Here is a 19,219-nt window from a genome sequence, read left to right as displayed (position 1 = left end):
AAGCTTCTAAAAAAATCTGAGGAAAACAACAACAACAAAAAATCTACATGAACTGCATGTATCAACACTTGGGTTAACAAAGTAGAAAATCAATGAATGTGTGCAATCTGCCCAATTGTAAATTGGTTTGAAAACAAATGGATAAACGTTAGATGCCGGGGTGGCTAAACAACCGGGAGACCGTTAATAAAGAATAAGAAAATGAACATCGTCATTATGGTGTGATAGTTCCACGTGTATCGCTTTTATGACAAATTTGACTTTTTCATTGCTCATGAAACCTACTTTCCAATAAGTATTGTATTAATTAGAAAAACACGCTCAAAACATGCTAAATTAAATTGGTCTGGCATTGCCATTGTTAAAATGGCGTATAAATATTAAGGATACGAATTAATGTATATTTAGAAGATTAATAATATTTTTAAACTAAAATTTTGCACACCTATGTGTGTGAATGTAAAACAATTAATTGAATAGTTCTATGTGGAAAAACTCAATATGATTAGTTTGGTTTGGTTTATACAAAATTTATTTTAGTTCGATTGTGTAGGAAGCTATATATAAGCTTACAGACACACTTTCGAATCTGTTCCTGGAACCAACCAGTACTGAGCAATGAGTGTAAAGTTTCTTGCCCAAGGAAACAACGACTTGCCCCTGACGGGGTTTGAACCCATGCGGTTAGCGATCATTGAAATTATAAATCATAAAATGATCAGTTTTATAATATTCTATTGCAAATATAAAATATACATCATTTTTACATCAATATATCTACACAATATACAAAAGGTTGGGCCAAAAGTTTTTGCAACATTATCGTTGGCCCTTTCCTGTAAGCATCAGTTTCAAAAAGGACGCGCTTGTTGCAAGTTATAAGCTTTACAAATCAACATTAAAGAGCAAATATGCATTAAGTACATTAATTTATACTTATACATTTTTGTTTTCAAAGATGAGCAAAACGTTTGAAGAGAAAAGAAAAGCTGCTGTTCTATCCAACAGTTGTGTGCCACATGACACTAGCCACTAACCAATCCATAATACCAATTGTGAAGCAGATACCCATTTGTAAGTATTGATAAAAACACAACACACGCACGCACACATACTAGCACGCACGCACGTACGCACGCACGCTTGTTATAATAAATGAAAAGAAATTAAGTAACCATCTTTGTCTCCTTGATCTGGGACTTAAAATGATAGTAAGTCCCTGCCTTGATATAATTTTGAACATGCTGAAATAAGCACTTTGAAGGATGCCAAAGAGTAGCAGTTTAATAAAAAAAAATAAAAAAATGTCAAAAAACAACAATTTTTCACCAAAATTATGTGTAAGGGCACGTGTCTACATGGAAAAACTAGTTTTTGGGTAATTCCAAGGTTTTTCATCATTTTTTGTTAACCTTATCCCTTATATAAGCGTGTTTTCACGGCTTTTTGCCTTCTCCTTTTTTTTGAGGCCTCAAACAGTGAAAAAATGCCCTATTTAAGCCCCAAACACTGTTTTTCGTTTAAGAAATGTTGTTAAAAAAGGTGACCACTTTTTCGGCGTCGTCCCTCATCCAAATGTTACATCAGGGGGTTGCCAGATATTTCATAGATTCAGAAAATTAAAAAAAGTGAAAATCAAAAATTTTTGCATTCCATGACACATATAATATATACATGTATATCAAATGAACACTAAAGTGATATCTGAATTAACAATGAAATATACTATGCAATCAGTCTAAAGGTAAGACAAATCATCAACTTGAACAGATATAATTATGACTTATTTCAGACCAATGAAAATATAGAATTAAATGAACACAGATCAAAAAACGCCCAACCCATGCCAAAAATAAAGCAAAAGCAAACAAAACAAAATGATTTACAAACTTACATACAAAGTCATCAAAATTCTGTAGACCTATCGAAAGAAAACGGTAAACATATATACATGTGGATATACTAAGAATTCAATATATAAATTAAGCAAATATATAAATTAAGTTAACACAAAATACATATGTACATTATACAAAAGCAATTGAATATAAATTATAGCACAAAGAGAAAACCAGAGTAATTCACCCTTTCAGGTCCTTACCACAGGTTCTCGAGACTCTGAGAAGTTAATTCCTTCTCAAGAAATCAAGCCATACAGGTAACATGACTACTGTTACACAGCACTAGAACCAATGAAATATGATTACTATTTCGAGAGGTTGTCATCAACACAATTTACAAAGGAAACATATTCTAGAAAACATTTGTAAATATATAATTCTACAAACTCGAACTATATTTCCGTGAACACCAATCACAAAATAACATCCTACTATGAAAAATAAATATATTACATAGCAAATTTACCCTTAAGAACATGATACACTGTATTAATAAAAACAGATTTGAGCACAGCATCTCCTTCAGAATTAAGATGTAAACCTTTATCCCTAACTGCAAATAATTCTCACCTAGGGAGACCAAACATATAAAAAGGTCTGTAGGAAGCTACAAATTGACATTTTTTGCGTTTGCAAAGCTCCTGTAAACCCTTATTGACCTTCTTGAAAAAAGATCTGTATCAACCAATATGTGTCTAAGAACTGTAAAATCATGAGGATTTTCATTGGTCATTTTAAAATTACAAACTGAAGTCGGTGAATCTCATTGGTCATTCTGAAATAAAATGTAAAGGACAGTTCTAACCATTCTAAAATTAAATGTAAAGGTTTTTTTCTTATCATTCTAAAATAAGATTTTAAGGATAGTTCTAAGATAAAATGTAAGGGATAGTTTTGCCACTATAAAATAAAATGTTGAGGATTGTTCTTAAATAAAATGTACAGAAATGAGTTTAGTTCTTAAACTTATTGGTTAATTTGTAAATTTAAACGTAAAACAAGCAAAAGGGACACCTTAAATAAAAGTTGTACTACTTTGAAAAAACATCAATATCAATATGCTATAATTTTATTTCAATGTTTACAAAATGGGTATTTTCGTGGCTACAAGAAATGATTATTATGTCATTATTATGCAAGCATTGCTAGCACTATTTTTGTACTGGAAAACAAGCAAAAGGGACACCTTAAGTAAAAGTTGTACTGCTTTGAAAAATCATCAATATCAATATGCTATAATTTAATTTCAATGTTTACAAAATGGGTATTTTCGTGGCTACAAGAAATGATTATTGTGTCATTATTATGCAAGCATTGCTAGCACTATTTTTGTATTTAAAACCTGTTCTAAATTTACAAATTGACATTTTTTGCGTTTGCAAAGCTCCTGTAAACCCTTATTGACCTCCTTGAAAAAAGATCTGTATCAACCAATATGTGTCTAAGAACTGTTAAATCATGAGGATTTTCATTGTCATTTTAAAATTAACAAACTGAAGTCGGTGAATCTCATTGGTCATTCTGAAATAAAATGTAAAGGACAGTTCTAACCATTCTAAAATTAAATGTAAAAGGTTTTTTTCTTATCATTCTAAAATAAGATTTTAAGGATAGTTCTAAGATAAAATGTAAGGGATAGTTTTGCCACTATAAAATAAAATGTTGAGGATTGTTCTTAAATAAAATGTACAGAAATGAGTTTAGTTCTTAAACTTATTGGTTAATTTGTAAATTTAAACGTAAAACAAGCAAAAGGGACACCTTAAATAAAAGTTGTACTACTTTGAAAAATCATCAATATCAATATGCTATAATTTTATTTCAATGTTTACAAAATGGGTATTTTCGTGGCTACAAGAAATGATTATTATGTCATTATTATGCAAGCATTGCTAGCACTATTTTTGTACTGGAAAACAAGCAAAAGGGACACCTTAAGTAAAAGTTGTACTGCTTTGAAAAATCATCAATATCAATATGCTATAATTTAATTTCAATGTTTACAAAATGGGTATTTTCGTGGCTACAAGAAATGATTATTATGTCATTATTATGCAAGCATTGCTAGCACTATTTTTGTATTGAAAACCTGTTCTAAATTTAGTAATCGATGAAATTCTATTCTGATACATGTATCTGATTTATAAAGCAATATTTAATTTTCCTGAAAAAGTGTTATCTCTGAAGATCCCCACAAAAAAAGCTTGATTTTTTTGCAAATCAGCAATTTTTTTACACTTTGAATATCTACTGTACCATTCAATTATAGCAAAATACAATCGATTTTAGTTTTATAAAACATCCTGACCTTTTATAGTATATATATAGTATATATATATTATAGTATGGGGGGCAGGTTTTATACAGAAAATAATGAAGGAAAATATTTAGTGGTGTTGAATCAAAAGTTATCAAAAAATTTGACTTCCGCTTCCTTTCTACGCGGAGTTTTCCCAAGTGGATACATCATTGTAAGTGGGCCTGCTTAAATCTTCTTTAATCGTCGAATTTATTGAATGACAGCAAATTGTACTGTTTTTAATTGACATGAAAAACGTTTATTTTAACTTTTCGTTGCAGAAGGACGTCCGTTTCTCAACATGGCTGGTTCAGATACGGAAGGGTAAGTTGAAATATTGTAAAATATTGCATAGGAAAATTATAGATCATTTGCTACCACGGAACAGTAAAATTTATAGTTCTGGCTTCCACAACTTTATATGTCGCTTTTATTTTGACGTGGCGACTTTAAAGTTATGGGTCAACCCTACAGTATTTGCAAAGGCTACCTTGGGAACGGGAATTAGTCAACCCGGCCCCATGTACAACCCGGTCTCAAGTCAATCCGGCCCCAAAATTGATTTTCAGAGAATATTTTATTAAATTGAATTGAATTTATATTACATCCGTGCTTACTCTGTGTGTTTTATTTTTTCACATGTACCTCTACAAAGAGCTGTCCGCAACACAGATATAGATCCGAAATCGAGAGAATAGAGAAACGTTTTGATATTATTAATATAGCACATCAATTTTTCTTATTGTCTTTCTATCTTTTTTCTATTCAGGAAATGAATCATTATCAAGATAAACAGCACAAGAGAATTTATTCAAATATTTTTTATTTAAATCGTCACCTTTTCTTTAAATAAGTTGTAAATTAAACAATAAAGCACATTAGTTAACTAGTTTTGATGACAACGGCTAATGTGATTTTAGATGTAACAAATCTTTTTTTTTTAACTTGCAATAATAATTATTCACATTATTTCTTGAGTAGAAAAAAGTAAATGAAGAAAAATTAGTGGCAAATAACTAATTATAAAAATACAGCGATTTTTTCCCCCTATATAAGTGGTACCCAATAAGGGACACAATCACAAAAGCACCTTCACAATTTTCAGACCCATTCACAATTCTGATGAAATTTCACAATTTCGATTAATTAAGCCTTTAATAATGTATTATCAGGTCTAGGATTTCATGATATTTATGGACTGTCCGTAAATTTACAGACAGTCTTGAAATTTAAAGATTTTTCAATCCATAAATTTACAGATATTCAATGTGTAATTTGCTGTTTTTAGTTTTACAATAAAATCCGCAGCTTAAGACAAGTTGTTTTATTGCTTGTTTATATTTACAAAGGTAATGGGGTGGGTTTCATCTTTGTATGATGATTTTGAAATTTTTGTTAAAAGTGAAAATTTAAAGTCATCAAACTGTTCTGAATCTTAGCATACTATTACATTTAATCATATAATACCTAACCTTATTCATTTTAACCTGCGGTTTTAAATTTTAATGCAACTTCTACTATTTTCTTACTTAATGTCTGTAAATTTACAGACAAGAAAATCTGTAAAATTATGGATTGTCCAAAAATTTACAGACAGTCCGTAAATACCATGAAATCCTAGACCTGATTATTTCCTCTCTTAACATAATGATGCTAAAATTTTGCCTGTTGTGCTTTGTTTATCTTGAAATGCGTTTAGCCGACCATGATTTCTGTTGCATTCTTAAAATTTTCCTTTTGTTTAAATACGAAACTTCTAGGGACGAGTCAATACCTAAACAAGCGTCTGGCAATTTCTGTAAACATCATTCAAAATGTCTCGTAACAGTAAAGCTTTAGATATTAAATACAGTTAAGTCAGTCACAAATTATATGTTCTTACTGCTTAATAAGACATTCACAATCTAAAGTAAAAAATCGCTGAAATAGGGCTGGGTTGACCAGATATCAGATTGAATTTGGGCCGGATTGACTATTTTGGGGCCCGATTCACTTGGGGCTGGGTTGACTTAGGGCCGGATTGACTTGTACCGGAATTTGGCAGTTTGTGTGCAGTACATAAAAACCTATTAAAATCACTGTTATTAATCAAATTTGGGTCAAATAAAAATAACATTTGATAAACAAATCCATTTTGAATCAATTCATGTTTGTTTTAAAATGAAACTTCATTTCATTGATGAAAACAAAGTAGTTTAAATGACATGAGGTATAAAAACTTACTGCCAGTAGGTTCCAACTGAAGTGTAAAACTGATTGTCTTAAAATTATATATTGCTTTGTCAATATCTCTTTTGCCAACGTAATGACAGAACTTCAAAGTAATGATACCTTGGTGAAATTGAATAATTAAATATTTACTTTTGTTTGCAGAGATGAAATTTCCACTGGGGCGGGAGCCATGGATACCATGACCGCCCTTCAAGAAGTCCTCAAAACTGCACTGATCCATGATGGTCTAGCACGTGGATTACATGAGTGTGCCAAGGCACTTGATAAGTATGTGTAATTGTAACTAAAAAAATATTTTTATGGTATGTCCAATTTAGGAAACATGGAATTTTAGATATTAAAATGGTTAAAAAAGAATAGAGGGTTAAAATAGGACTATCATGTTTTCACAAATAGAGGAAGGGCTGTTCGAACATTATAATTTTGAAAATTGGAAAGAGAAAAATTCTTGTAAATTGGACATAAAGTTTTAGCAGTTGAAAGCCATCCTTGCGTGGCCCTTGCAGTAGGGAAAACAGGCCTGTCAAAGAACATTGTTCAGTAATTGACCAAGGTGAACAATTCTTTAGAGTGATGAAAGTACAAAGGAATTTGCTTAAGCTTATCCTGAACGGAAGATTCCTCACAATGAACCTTCAGGTTTGACATATTCTGCTTGTCGTCTTCTTTCAAGCATTTACATTGAGAGTGATTTGAAGAGTTTCATAAAATTTTTGTTTAATTTTGCAGACGTCAAGCTCATTTATGTGTACTTGCGAGCAATTGTGATGAAGCTATGTATTCAAAGTTGGTTGAAGCTCTTTGTGCTGAACATGGTATTAACCTCATTAAGGTAAGTATTGCAGCTGGTCTTGCTTATTTGTTTCCATTCTTATCTCAGTTAATGTTTTATATTCTATAGGACAATTTTACCCACCTTGTATCTGCTTAAACTAAATATATTAAGATATTCACTTGAAATTATCAGTTTTCATGGTCTTCATTATAGGTCACTGATCAATAACTTTAACTGGAGCATGAATTTTGAGTTAAGTTTACCGGACACATTTGTGAGCTTAGAAAACTTTGTTTGAAGGTTTTAAATGCAATTTACTATCTCCACATCCTACTGAAAGTGTAATTTGTAATCTTTTCTGGATTTTCTTGATCATTACCGACATCTGAAACTTGTATTAAAGCTAGTGGAAAAGTAGAAAAAATAATGTTTTATCACACACATAAATACTGTTGTACCTTGTTCCATTTGGTTTAACATGGATTTTATACATTAAGAATTTTAAGTGATGGAATTTCTAAACAGGTTGATGACAATAAGAAACTTGGTGAATGGGTTGGCCTGTGCAAAATTGACAAGGAAGGAAAAGCCAGGAAAGTTGTTGGCTGTAGCTGTGTTGTTGTTAAGGTGAGTAATTTAATCACACCACTTCTTCAATTGTATTGAAGATAAAGGTTTAAGTGTACTTCAGCAGTATTAAAATTTTGTTTAAACGTAAAAACAACATGTTGTCAATTTATAGTGTTCCAAATTAAAAAGGGTTTTCATTGCAAAGTTAATACAGTTGCTGTTTTGAATCACATTTGTGGATTTGAACCTGTTGGGAACTTTGGATGCTTTCATGGGAGGAAGCTTTGGGTGTCTTGCAGATTGGTTAAGGTTGTTAACTTCAACCACTTGACATTCACCAGTGGATTTAAAATCGGAGAGGGACTCTGGGTTCTGTCTTGTGAGGAAGCTGTCTAGCTAGCTTAAGAAACGTTAGTGGTTCTACTCAGGTGTGTCTGAAATAATGCAGGTAAGGGTACCTGAGGTCTTCCTTCACTAATAAAGCTTGAAAGTCACCATTTGACCTATACTATGTTGGACCGGGTGACATAAAACCCAACAAAAAGAATGTGAGGAACTTAATGATTTTTTTTGTGTGCGTGTAATTTTCAATAAAATTTGGGCCAGCTTTAAAAAAAACCATGTTTCAAAGTTAAGTGTAAACAACTTTCCTTTTGCTTGGTTATAACATTTTGTTGGCAGCAGCTATTATTGTGAATATGACGTGAAAGTATAGTTAATCTCTTATTTTAGGCCTTGAAGTAATCTTATTCAAACACACAAAAAAACAGAGTGCGTCATAGGCACCTATTTAACCCAATTTTCAATTTCATTCCTATTAAGCAAGCTACAGTGCTGGGGTAATTTTTGATAAAAGATGGCTGTCAGTCTTTCAGTTCATTAAATTTATCAACAAGCTGATTTAAGTGACAATGTGTAAAGTGGAAACTGCCTGGATGAACAGCCTGCTGCCCCCCTCCCCATTGAAGTCACCATATGACTTAACAGTGTTGTATCTTGCAAAATAAACTACAGTTAACAATGATGATAAAGAAACAACTCATGCTTCCTCATCTGAAAGTAGTGTTGAGATTTGTTTATAAACCTATCTGAATGTTAACTGTATATACCAATCTAGTATTGAGTGTTTTCCAAGATTTTATTAATAATTGTAATACTTTTTTTCCAAGATTTCATTTATAATTGTAATACTTTTTGACATTACTGAGAAAATACATTTTTTTCAATATTTCCTAAACTTCTAGAGGGAATGTGCTGAAACTTCACACACATATTTTCTCTTTCTGTGAATTATCTATTATGATGTACACAGGTCCAATAACTCGGTTATCTTTTTACATGGTTACCTCATTTATTATTGCCAAACACTGAGAATAGTCGTGCACTGTGTCTTGAGGACGACTCTGTTTATCCGAGTTCTAAACATTCTATTAATTGTAGTTCAGCAAAAACACTCACACTATTGAGTTATATAATTGGAACCATTTTTAGAAATGTCTGGGGGAAAAAACATCCTTCCTATAGTGGTCAATAAACACATTGGTATATTAGGTTCTTCTTGTAAGGCACATGACAAATATTGTCATTGCTGCTAGTCCATAGAAAAATTCAAATGAATGAAAATGACCAAATCGTTTGGCCTTTCTCAATGTTTAAATGATAAATTATAATGAAATTGACAAATGTGTATTATAGTGACATGCTAATTTTGAGCTGTTTTGAAATGTACGTGTTTAAACATTAATATATTAACCAATGATGAAAAGCAAACAACTCATGCTTCCTCGTCTGAAAGTAGTGTTGACAATTTGTTCTAACTTTTCTGATGGTCAATATGTTTCTTGCCGCTTCTAACATAGTACCTATGTATCATGCCATGATCTTGTCTGGTTTTGAGTCCACAGAAATTGAGTTGTGTAAGAATTTAGAGGTTTTAAAGTGGGAGTCTTCATTGTTACGAATCTGTCCAGTTATCAGTCTGTGATATTGGGGTTTAAAAATTAATGTCATCATTCGGGCAACCAGTTAAAAAAAATCTGGTTGTCCGAAGTAAAAACTGGTTGCCAGAATCTTTTCATCAGAACATCTCCAAGCAATTATTGATCAAATCTGCAAACTTATCTTCAGTGAGAAACAGTCATAAATTTAAGCAAACTTATTGTTTTTGATATCTTTCATTTTATCACTATTCGTGTCATTTTGATTAATACTTTCTGCAAATTTTTACTTGTCAATTGGGCAAGTAATTAACTTTAAAAAAAAATGGTTGTCCGGACCAAAAAATGATTGTCTGGGGCAATAGGACAACTCAGAGCAACAGATAAGCTTTAAAAGTGAATTGGGTATTACTCCATCATTTCCTTTGGAATCTAATTGGGTATTGGCTCAATTTAATTGGGTATTCCAAAACTCGATACCCTATGATTTCAAGATCAATTGGGTATTCAATTATGAAGATATGAATTTTATGGTTTCAATATCAATAAAATTTAAACGGTTTTAAAAAGAAAATAGGATTAACAATTTACTAGAATTTTTCACAATTGTTCTATTTTTAGCTCGACTATTCGCAGAATAATCGAGCTAATGCAGTCACCCATTTGTCGGCGTCAGCGTCCCTGTGGTTAAGTTTTTGTATGTAAGCTGTTATCTCCATAACTACTGAAGGGAATGGATTGAAACTTCACACACTTGTTCTCTATGATTATCTAAGATGATTGGCACAAGTCCCATAACTCTGATTTGCTTTTTTTTATAATTATGCCCCTTTTTCGACTTAGAAATTCTTGGTTAAGTTTTTGTATGTAAGCTGGTATCTCCATAACTACTGAAGGGAATGGATTGAAACTTCACACACTTGTTCTCTGTGATTATCTAAGATGATTGGCACAAGTCCCATAACTCTGATTTGCTTTTTGTGCCCCCACGTTAGTGGCGGGCATTTAGATTTACCCTTGTCCGTCCTTCCGTCCGTCCGTCTGTCCGTCCTTCCGTCCGTCCGTCCGTTCACTTTTGTGTCGCACGTAACTCAAAAAGTATTTGACCTAGAGTCATGAAACTTTACAGGAATGTTGATCAGCATGTGTAGTTGTGCACCTGGGTATTTTGGTCTGGATATTTTTAGTATTTTCAGAGTTATTGCCCTTGACTTAGTAAAATTTGGCAATTTTCAACTTGTGTCGCATGTAACTCCAAAAGTATTTGACCTAGAGTCATGAAACTTTACAGGAATGTTGATCAGCATGTGTAGTTGTGCACCTGGGTATTTTCGTGTGGATATTTTTAGTATTTTCAGAGTTATTGCCCTTGATTTAGTAAAATTTGGCAATTTTCAACTTGTGTCGCATGTTACTCCAAATGTATTTGACCTACAGTCATGAAACTTTACAGGAATGTTGATCAGCATGTGTAGTTGTGCACCTGGGTATTTTGGTCTGGATATTTTTAGTATTTTCAGAGTTATTGCCCTTGACTTAGTAAAATTTTGCAATTTTCAACTTGTGTCGCATGTAACTCAAAAAGTATTTGACCTAGAGTCATGAAACTTTAAAGGAATGTTGATCAGCATGTGTAGTTGTGCACCTGGGTATTTTTCGTCTGGATATTTTTAGTATTTTCAGAGTTATTGCCCTTGATTGATTAACATTTGGCAATTTTCAATTTGTATCACACATAGCTGAAAATGTATTTGACCTAGAATCATGAAACTTTGCGGAAGTGTTGGTCAGCATTTGTGGTTTTGCACCTGGGGGTTTTGTTGTGGATATTTTTAGTATTTTCAGAGTTATTGCCCTTGATTTAGTAAAATTTGGCAATTTTCAACTTGTGTCGCATGTAACTCCAAAAGTATTTGACTACAGTCATGAAACTTTACAGGAATGTTGATCAGCATGTGTAGTTGTGCACCTGGGTATTTTGGTCTGGATATTTTTTAGTATTTTCAGAGTTTATTGCCCTTGACTTAGTAAAATTTTGCAATTTTCAACTTGTGTCGCATGTAACTCAAAAAGTATTTGACCTAGAGTCATGAAACTTTACAGGAATGTTGATCAGCATGTGTAGTTGTGCACCTGGGTATTTTCGTCTGGATATTTTTAGTATTTTCAGAGTTATTGCCCTTGACTTAGTAAAATTTTGGCAATTTTCAACTTGTGTCGCACATAACTCAAAAAGTATTTGACGTAGAGTCATGTAACTTTACAGGAATATTGATCAGCATGTGCAGTTGTGCACCAGGTATTTTCGTCTGGATTTATTTAGTATTTTTAGAGTTATTGCCCTTCACGTAGAAAATTTTTGCAATTTTCAACTTGTGTCGCAAGTTTCTCAAAAAGGATTTGACATAGTCAATAAACCTTATAGGCAGGTTGCTCAGCATATTTTAGATTTGCACCTGGGGTTTGGCTTGTGGATTTATCCAGTATTTGTAGAGTTATTTCCCTTGACTTAGTAAAAAGATTGACAGAACAGTGTCGCGGTGGGGGCACCCGTGTCCTATGGACACATTTCTAGTTTTCATAATTATGCCCCTTTTTTGACTTAGAAATTCTTGGTTAAGTTTTTGTATGTAAGCTGGTATCTCCATAACTACTGAAGGGAATGGATTGAAACTTCACACACTTGTTCTCTGTGATTATCTAAGATGATTGGCACAAGTCCCATAACTCTGATTTGCTTTTTTACATAATTATGCCCCTTTTTCGACTTAGAAATTCTTGGTCAAGTTTTTGCATGTAAGCTGGTATCTCCATAACTACTGAAGGGAATGGATTGAAACTTCACACACTTGTTCTCTGTGATTATCTTAGATAATTGCCACAAGTCCCATAACTCTGATTTGCTTTTTTACATAATTATGCCCCTTTTTCGACTTAGAAATTCTTGGTTAAGTTTTTGCATGTAAGCTGGTATCTCCATAACTACTGAAGGGAATGTATTGAAACTTCACACACTTGTTCTCTGTGATTATCTAAGATGATTGGCACAAGTCCCATAACTCTGATTTGCTGTTTAACATAATTATGCCCCTTTTTCGACTTAGAAATTCTTGGTTAAGTTTTTGCGTGTAAGCTGGTATCTCCATAACTACTGAAGGGAATGGATTGAAACTTCACACACTTGGTCTCTGTGATTATCTAAGATGATTGGTACAAGTCCCATAACTCTGATTTGCTTTTTTGCATAATTATGCCCCTTTTTCGACTCATGAATTCTTGGTTAAGTTTTTGCATGTAAGCTTGTCTCTCCATAACTACTGAAGGGAATGTATTGAAACTTGAAGAGTTTGTACCTTTTCGGACAATTTTATGTATTCATATAGGTAAGCATTATTATAGTAGATGAAACACCCTTGTGACAAATTTTCGAATAGTCGAGCTTTACTGTCCTCCGACAGTTCTTGTTATATAAAATGCTCATGTTATATTTCATAATTAATATTTTTAACAAATTCGTTTTCTGACTGATTTTTTATTATTTACAACTGTTTTGTTTCAAATCATTTTCCCTTTTGCACGACGCCATATTGCTTTCAAAGCGTCTATTGATACAGCTGGGACCTACTTATTTACGGTCTCCGCAAAATCAACGGTCTCTGCCGGTCTTTAAAGACCGTCGACCTGAGTAGACAAATCGACGGTCTCGTGGCTTAGTCGGTCATTGGAGACCAGGGACCGTCAAAGACCGGAGACCGTTGATTAGTTAGCATTGATTCGGGAATATTCGGATAGCAAGCATATCGATATATTTTGTCCAAAACAACGAGTGTACGACAGATAAATTTTGCGGTGATGAAAATGACAATGCGCACGGGTTTTTAAGACGATTGCGTATTTTTTTTTTTTTAATGGGTTTTGATACGCATTCTTAAAAAATCAATTGCGTATTTTCTAAAATTAATTGCGCAAATATGCACCTTATCTGTTGCTCTGCAACTGCTAATTTCGCAGACTGGTCTATGATTCTGACCATATGTCCTCTCCTTATAAAGCTAATGAAGGTTATTTGAAAATACTCCACAACTTTTTTATTGTGAATTAATTTAATATTGTAAATTGTGTGACAAATCATGTTAACCGATGATGAAAAACAAACACTCATGCTTCCTCGTCTGAAAGTATTGTTGAGAATTTGTTTTAACTTTTCTGATGGTTAAACTATAAAACTATAAACTAAAATGATTCAAAAAACTTTCAGCTGGAAAAATATTGAACTCAAGATATTTTATTTTCAAGGAGTTCAGAAATTTTTAATTGAAAGCTATGAATTGTTACCATGTCAGTTACGTAAATGAGTCTGCATTAGAAAATGTATAAATTAGTTGTATTTAATTTTTTGCTTTTTGTGTATACAGACAAAATAGAAAAATGTATATACAGACAAAAATAGAAGAAACTTGTAACTTTCATTTGCTGCAAGATCTGAATATATGGTTATAATAACTTTCATACCTAATTTATGAGGGAAGTTTTGTCTTCACTGGTAAAATTTCTATTCTGTCACTAAGATTTTTGGCGAAGACTTTGGCGTTTCACTGAATTAATACTTTTGTTAAAGTAGTGCTACAAGAAAAAGCATTGAGAAAAGTGATAGTTTGTAGCCACTTGAAAATTGATAAATACTTGAAAATTGATAATGTATTTATTCCATCTAGATGAGCCATGTTTTGTTAACATGAAACTGTAGACACTTATGTTACAGTTGATCTGCTGGGCTTTCTAATTGAGTTAACCAATGATGAAAAACAAACAACTCATGCTTCCTCGTCTGAAAGTAGTGTTGAGATTTGTTTTTACTCTTCTGATGGTTGACTGTATGTTTTAGATAAATTTCGAATGAGAGCCCTGAAACCCTTGGATAAATTTCGAATGAGAGCCCTGAAACCCTTGTAGCAAAGCTATTCTTGCATATCAGACAGGGTTATCTACCGTTTACACCTGTGCTAGAAAACTATCTTACACCCCCCATGTAAGACAAGTCTCGTGCTTTAAATGACATCATTGCCGCGAGCAACTTATGAATGAATTGCCTTCTTAGGTTGACGTCACTAAACAGTTATGAATGAAGTTGTAAGTTCATACACTACTATAAGAAAAAAGTGCATAATGAGAATATCCGTTTTCATAATTTCTGTTCTGAAAATAATTGATATATAGTATGCAAGAAAAAGAAACAAACACCGGCTGTCGGTACAGACCGGAATATCTAGCTCTCGGCAGAGCCTCGTTACCGCCGTAAACAGTTGCCCTCAAGCTAGATATTCTGCTCTGTACTGGCAGCCAGTGTAAGATTCTTGTATGATATTCTTGTTTGGGGAACTTTCTGTTAGTTAACTGCACTGAAAGGCATACCCATTTATTGGCTCATTTTGTCTGGGGTTTACTTACTGTGATGGCATAGAAAAGGAAAGCGATAGAAATATATTAAAATGCTTGTTCATTGTTATAAAGGGAGACACAGGCAAAATGTTCATTTCTTAGTTTTGAATTTTTCATTCATTATTCTGGAAATGCCCTCAAAATGAATATATTATAGACAGACAAAGGAACGAAACTTTTCTCCATATAAAGAATAAAATGGTGGTTTCCTAACTTGACCCGCATGGGTCAGGTTAGAGCGCTAGCATTTCACATTAGTTGTCAAAGTGAACTCTAGAAACGTTAAAGAACATGTCAAATGAATGACTTGGGCTTGTTTCAATCAACAATATCCACAATATCTGTTATTGTAACTTCAAGGGTTTGTTCTAGTCACCTGACTTGTTTTAAAACTATTTTGTGATTCTATTGGTGTCTAAATTTTGTTCAACATATATAGCTATATTTACGCTTCAAACCCAAAATATATAGAATTTAAACAGAAATTCTTGCTGAAACTTAATGCTAAGTCATTTTTTTGGGTGATTTGAGTACATAAGATAATTTTATAATTTTAATATTTTATATTTTTGTCATTATTTTGCCTGAATATCCCTTTAATTCTTTTTTCAGGGATTTCATACTGTGACAACAGGGAACATGTTTTTATTTTTGCCTATAACCCGGCAGTCTTTTTTATACCCCCCCTCGTACAAATCAGATAGCCTTGTGTTTCGATGCTCTTCCTATTACTGGTCTAATACCACATCTATTTGATGTTATAACAGTTGATTTAAAGGAATGTTTAACATTTGTATTTTCAGGATTATGGAAAAGAATCACAGGCCCTTGATGTTCTCAATGACTACTTCAAGAGCAAGAAATAGAGATAAAAGAAAACGTAAAAAAGAGAAAAAAGTAAAGAAAAAACCTGTAAAATTGTAAAATAAAAGTGCAGTTTTGAGGCAAACATCTGGTGTTTTTTGTTATTATTAGCTTGACTATTTAAGAATATGTAGAGCTATTGTAGTCACCCGAGCGTCGGCTTAACCGCTTAATGACTTCTGTAAAGTTTTTGTAATACCTCATAAATTTGTAAAGTCCATTGACATATGGCTTTGAAACTCACCATCATGACCCCCAACCAGTAGACAGGAGGAGGAAACTATGTGAAGCATTTTGACAGAATTATGCCCCTTTTCAACTTGTAGTTGATGTTCATTTTTGTAATATCTCAAATATTTTCATTCAAAGTCCATTGACATATGGTTTTGAAACTTTGCACACTTGTCCCAACCTGTAGACAGTAGGAGGAAACTGTGTGAAGTATTTTGACAGAATTATGCCCCTTTTCAACTTCTAATTGATGTTAGTTTTTGTAATATGTCAAATATTTTCAAAGTCCATTGACATATGGCTTTGAAACTTTGCACACTTGTTCATCATGACCCCAACCTGTAGACAGGAGTTAACTGTATCAAGCATTTTGACAGAATTATGCCCCTTTTCAACTTGATAATTTACATATAAGTTAGCATACATACCACCTCGGATATTTTCATATTCTATTGACATCTGGCTTTGAAACAAGTTGAAATTGTATACTCTTCTTTGAGAGCATAATAGGACTCTCTCCAAGAAATTTTTAAGAAAAAATAGAGAATTTTACATTATCAAGGCTCTTTTACTATCAACACACTAAGATAACAAACTATGATATTTTATACACCAAGAACAATAGATCAGGAGGGCAATGAGCATATCACTTAAAATATGCCTATTTGTCAGATTTTTTGAGAACTTTTTTTTTAACCATAACTTTAATAACCTTTTATTTTGACCAACATTTTTTTTTAGGTAAGATCTACAAACCAGACTACTTGGGAGTTCTTGGGGTCAAGTCTCACTAGCCAGTGCCCCTGCTAGGTACATTCGAACATGGTACCTGCTTCTTTCGTTAATGAGTTTATAATTGGACCATGAATAATATATTGGCTTTTTCCTATAGCAATTTGCCATTCAGTGGCTCAGTTAGTAGCCGCTCACTTGCTCACAATTGGTAATAACTGGTTACTTGTCTAGGCAAAGTGGACGGACGAATGAGATGTCTAGGTTGTCTTTAACCCAAACACACTTGTAACAAAAGTGGACTCTTCTAGAGGCAAAAATGAAAGCTTTTAAGTTTCAAACTACAAGGCCCAGAGTTAAAATATTGGCATTGCCATGTGGACCTCTACAGAAGAAGAAAAATCACGCCTCTGTGATCCTCAATGACACACCCTTGCATTCGCTTTGGTTATATTATATAGGCTTGTTTTTAAAATCTGCGACACATTTTCATTGCACAAATGATAGGTCTTCTACAATTAAAAGTTGGCCCCGCCCCGGAGGTCACTTCGTTTATGTAGGTTTGGTAGTATACAATGCCTAGAGCTTGGATATTTAGTATGATGCATTACTTTGTGGAAGTTTTAAAAAAAGCAATCATATTGAGTTGAAAAATGACCATGCTCTGTGAATTACTTAATTTATATAGGACATTGAAATATTAAAGATCCTTGGGGTATTGTATAGTCTTGTTTTGAAAAAATATGCTTTTTGCATGTGGCATCACCTTGTTGTCCTCAAGATAAGACACAAATCATCCCTTGGGTCATAAATATGACCCAGCTATGGGGGTTCATTACACTGCTCACACATAAAGCAAAGACTATTTATTTGACCTTAATGTTTTTCATACAGAACCTCTTAATCATTGGTTCGGTATTTTAAAATTACCCCACAAATATGGAAAGCTCAACACCATAGGACAAAGTCTTTACTTTCAGCAAATGGGAAACGTGAAGATAAAATTTGCTATATGGTAAACCAATAATCTCCAACTATCCGGAGTCTTTCTATGGCCCGGAACTTTTTATCTAATTAAAAGACCTTAAATTTGTTTGGCATGTTGAGTAGCAAGTGGAAAAATTCGTTCGCCGTTGCCGAATTCAGTAATACACCATGAAGAACAAGTGGTATATCTACGTACATCTAATGTCACTGCCTGATAAAATAAGGCAGCACAATTGTTCAGCTAAACCATGTAAAACAAAACAAATGCTACAGTACTAGTATTTATGAATGTAGATAATTTATTACATGTAAACACCAGCTTCGTCACGTTTATATATCTCATACCGGACACTCCGTTGGTCGAATTAAAATGTCGTGAACCTGAAAACAGAATAGATTTTCACGTGATGCAAAAATTAAAAACACGAGGGGTCGACTTAATGTAATTCATAGTCGTAGGGACAAGAAAAACTATAAAAATTCATGTCGTTAATTTACAATATAAATTGCACATACACATTAAATATAAAAAATTTGACAGGTTATGATACGAGCCGCTAGGTGAGGGTCATATTTCAAATAACCGTTTACATTTGTCAAAAATCTTTATAACGAATTCATAATTGTTATTTGGGTAAAAATGTAAATAACTTAATAATTTGACAGCATTCGTGTCACGATTATCAGTTACAAATAAATAAACGTTTTTTCCCGCTACATGTATACTAAACATTTTTACCGTGCAGCTAAAGCAATCAATTTTCTGGAATGGCAACATTTGATCTGTGAACATTGCTTGTTTGATGACAGTCTTCAATTGCTAGCCTACTAAATAATGTTAAGTGAAATGGTCAAAGACTGGACCATGAACGGCAAAATTATAAATAAATATTGCAGGCTTGGTTTAAACTGGGTCTGTTCACAGGCAGCAGTGGAAACGCAAACCACATGTCAATGCTCCTGCACGAACTTAAGCAGAATTCGTACCATTCTATGAAGAGCGGCGTACGGTCCCAAAATAAAAGTTTGCACTAAATGTGTTAACAATTGGCGGAGCTAAATAGAATGAAGTAAATGAAAGGGGATCGGAGATGGTGAATTCTGTATATCAGTATTTAAAAACCAGCCAACATGGCTCCATTTCAAGGTGTCCGCTGTACAGAATCACTGACTTACCTGAACATGAGAAGGTGCTGCTAATGCATAAATGACGCTATCGGTGACGTCATCGGCGGTAAGTGGCTGAAATACA

At 33.2% G+C, this 19,219-nt stretch overlaps 2 protein-coding genes across 3 annotated transcripts in view; one reads left to right on the top strand and one right to left on the bottom strand.

The window, feature by feature from the left end:
* The first annotated feature begins 4,252 nt into the window (after positions 1–4,252).
* LOC132722684 (small ribosomal subunit protein eS12-like) lies at positions 4,253–16,102 on the top strand. Its single transcript, XM_060707208.1, has 6 exons — positions 4,253–4,372; positions 4,482–4,524; positions 6,574–6,699; positions 7,162–7,264; positions 7,733–7,834; positions 15,957–16,102. Exons 2-6 carry the CDS (start codon positions 4,502–4,504, stop codon positions 16,017–16,019), a joined length of 417 nt encoding a protein of 138 aa, XP_060563191.1. The 5' UTR covers positions 4,253–4,372; positions 4,482–4,501; the 3' UTR covers positions 16,020–16,102.
* A 2,153-nt stretch (positions 16,103–18,255) lies between these two features.
* LOC132722683 (dehydrogenase/reductase SDR family member 11-like) overlaps positions 18,256–19,219 on the bottom strand; it is a 40,796-nt gene continuing 39,832 nt past the window's right edge. The window contains exons 6-7 of one of the 2 annotated variants that reach the window (XM_060707207.1): positions 19,144–19,209; positions 18,256–18,348 (exon numbers count right to left, since the gene is read on the bottom strand). In XM_060707207.1, the coding sequence (XP_060563190.1) occupies positions 18,307–18,348; positions 19,144–19,209 (108 nt within the window). In that variant the 3' untranslated portion in view covers positions 18,256–18,306. The remainder of the gene's footprint in view (positions 18,349–19,143; positions 19,210–19,219) is intronic. The other variant, XM_060707206.1, reaches the window with a different exon arrangement.

This window comes from Ruditapes philippinarum, unplaced genomic scaffold, assembly GCF_026571515.1.
Source record: "Ruditapes philippinarum isolate M1 unplaced genomic scaffold, ASM2657151v2 ctg4044_1_1_1_1, whole genome shotgun sequence".
In the NCBI taxonomy this organism is placed as follows: Eukaryota; Metazoa; Mollusca; class Bivalvia; order Venerida; family Veneridae; genus Ruditapes; species Ruditapes philippinarum.
This window is presented reverse-complemented; position numbering and strand designations above follow the sequence as displayed.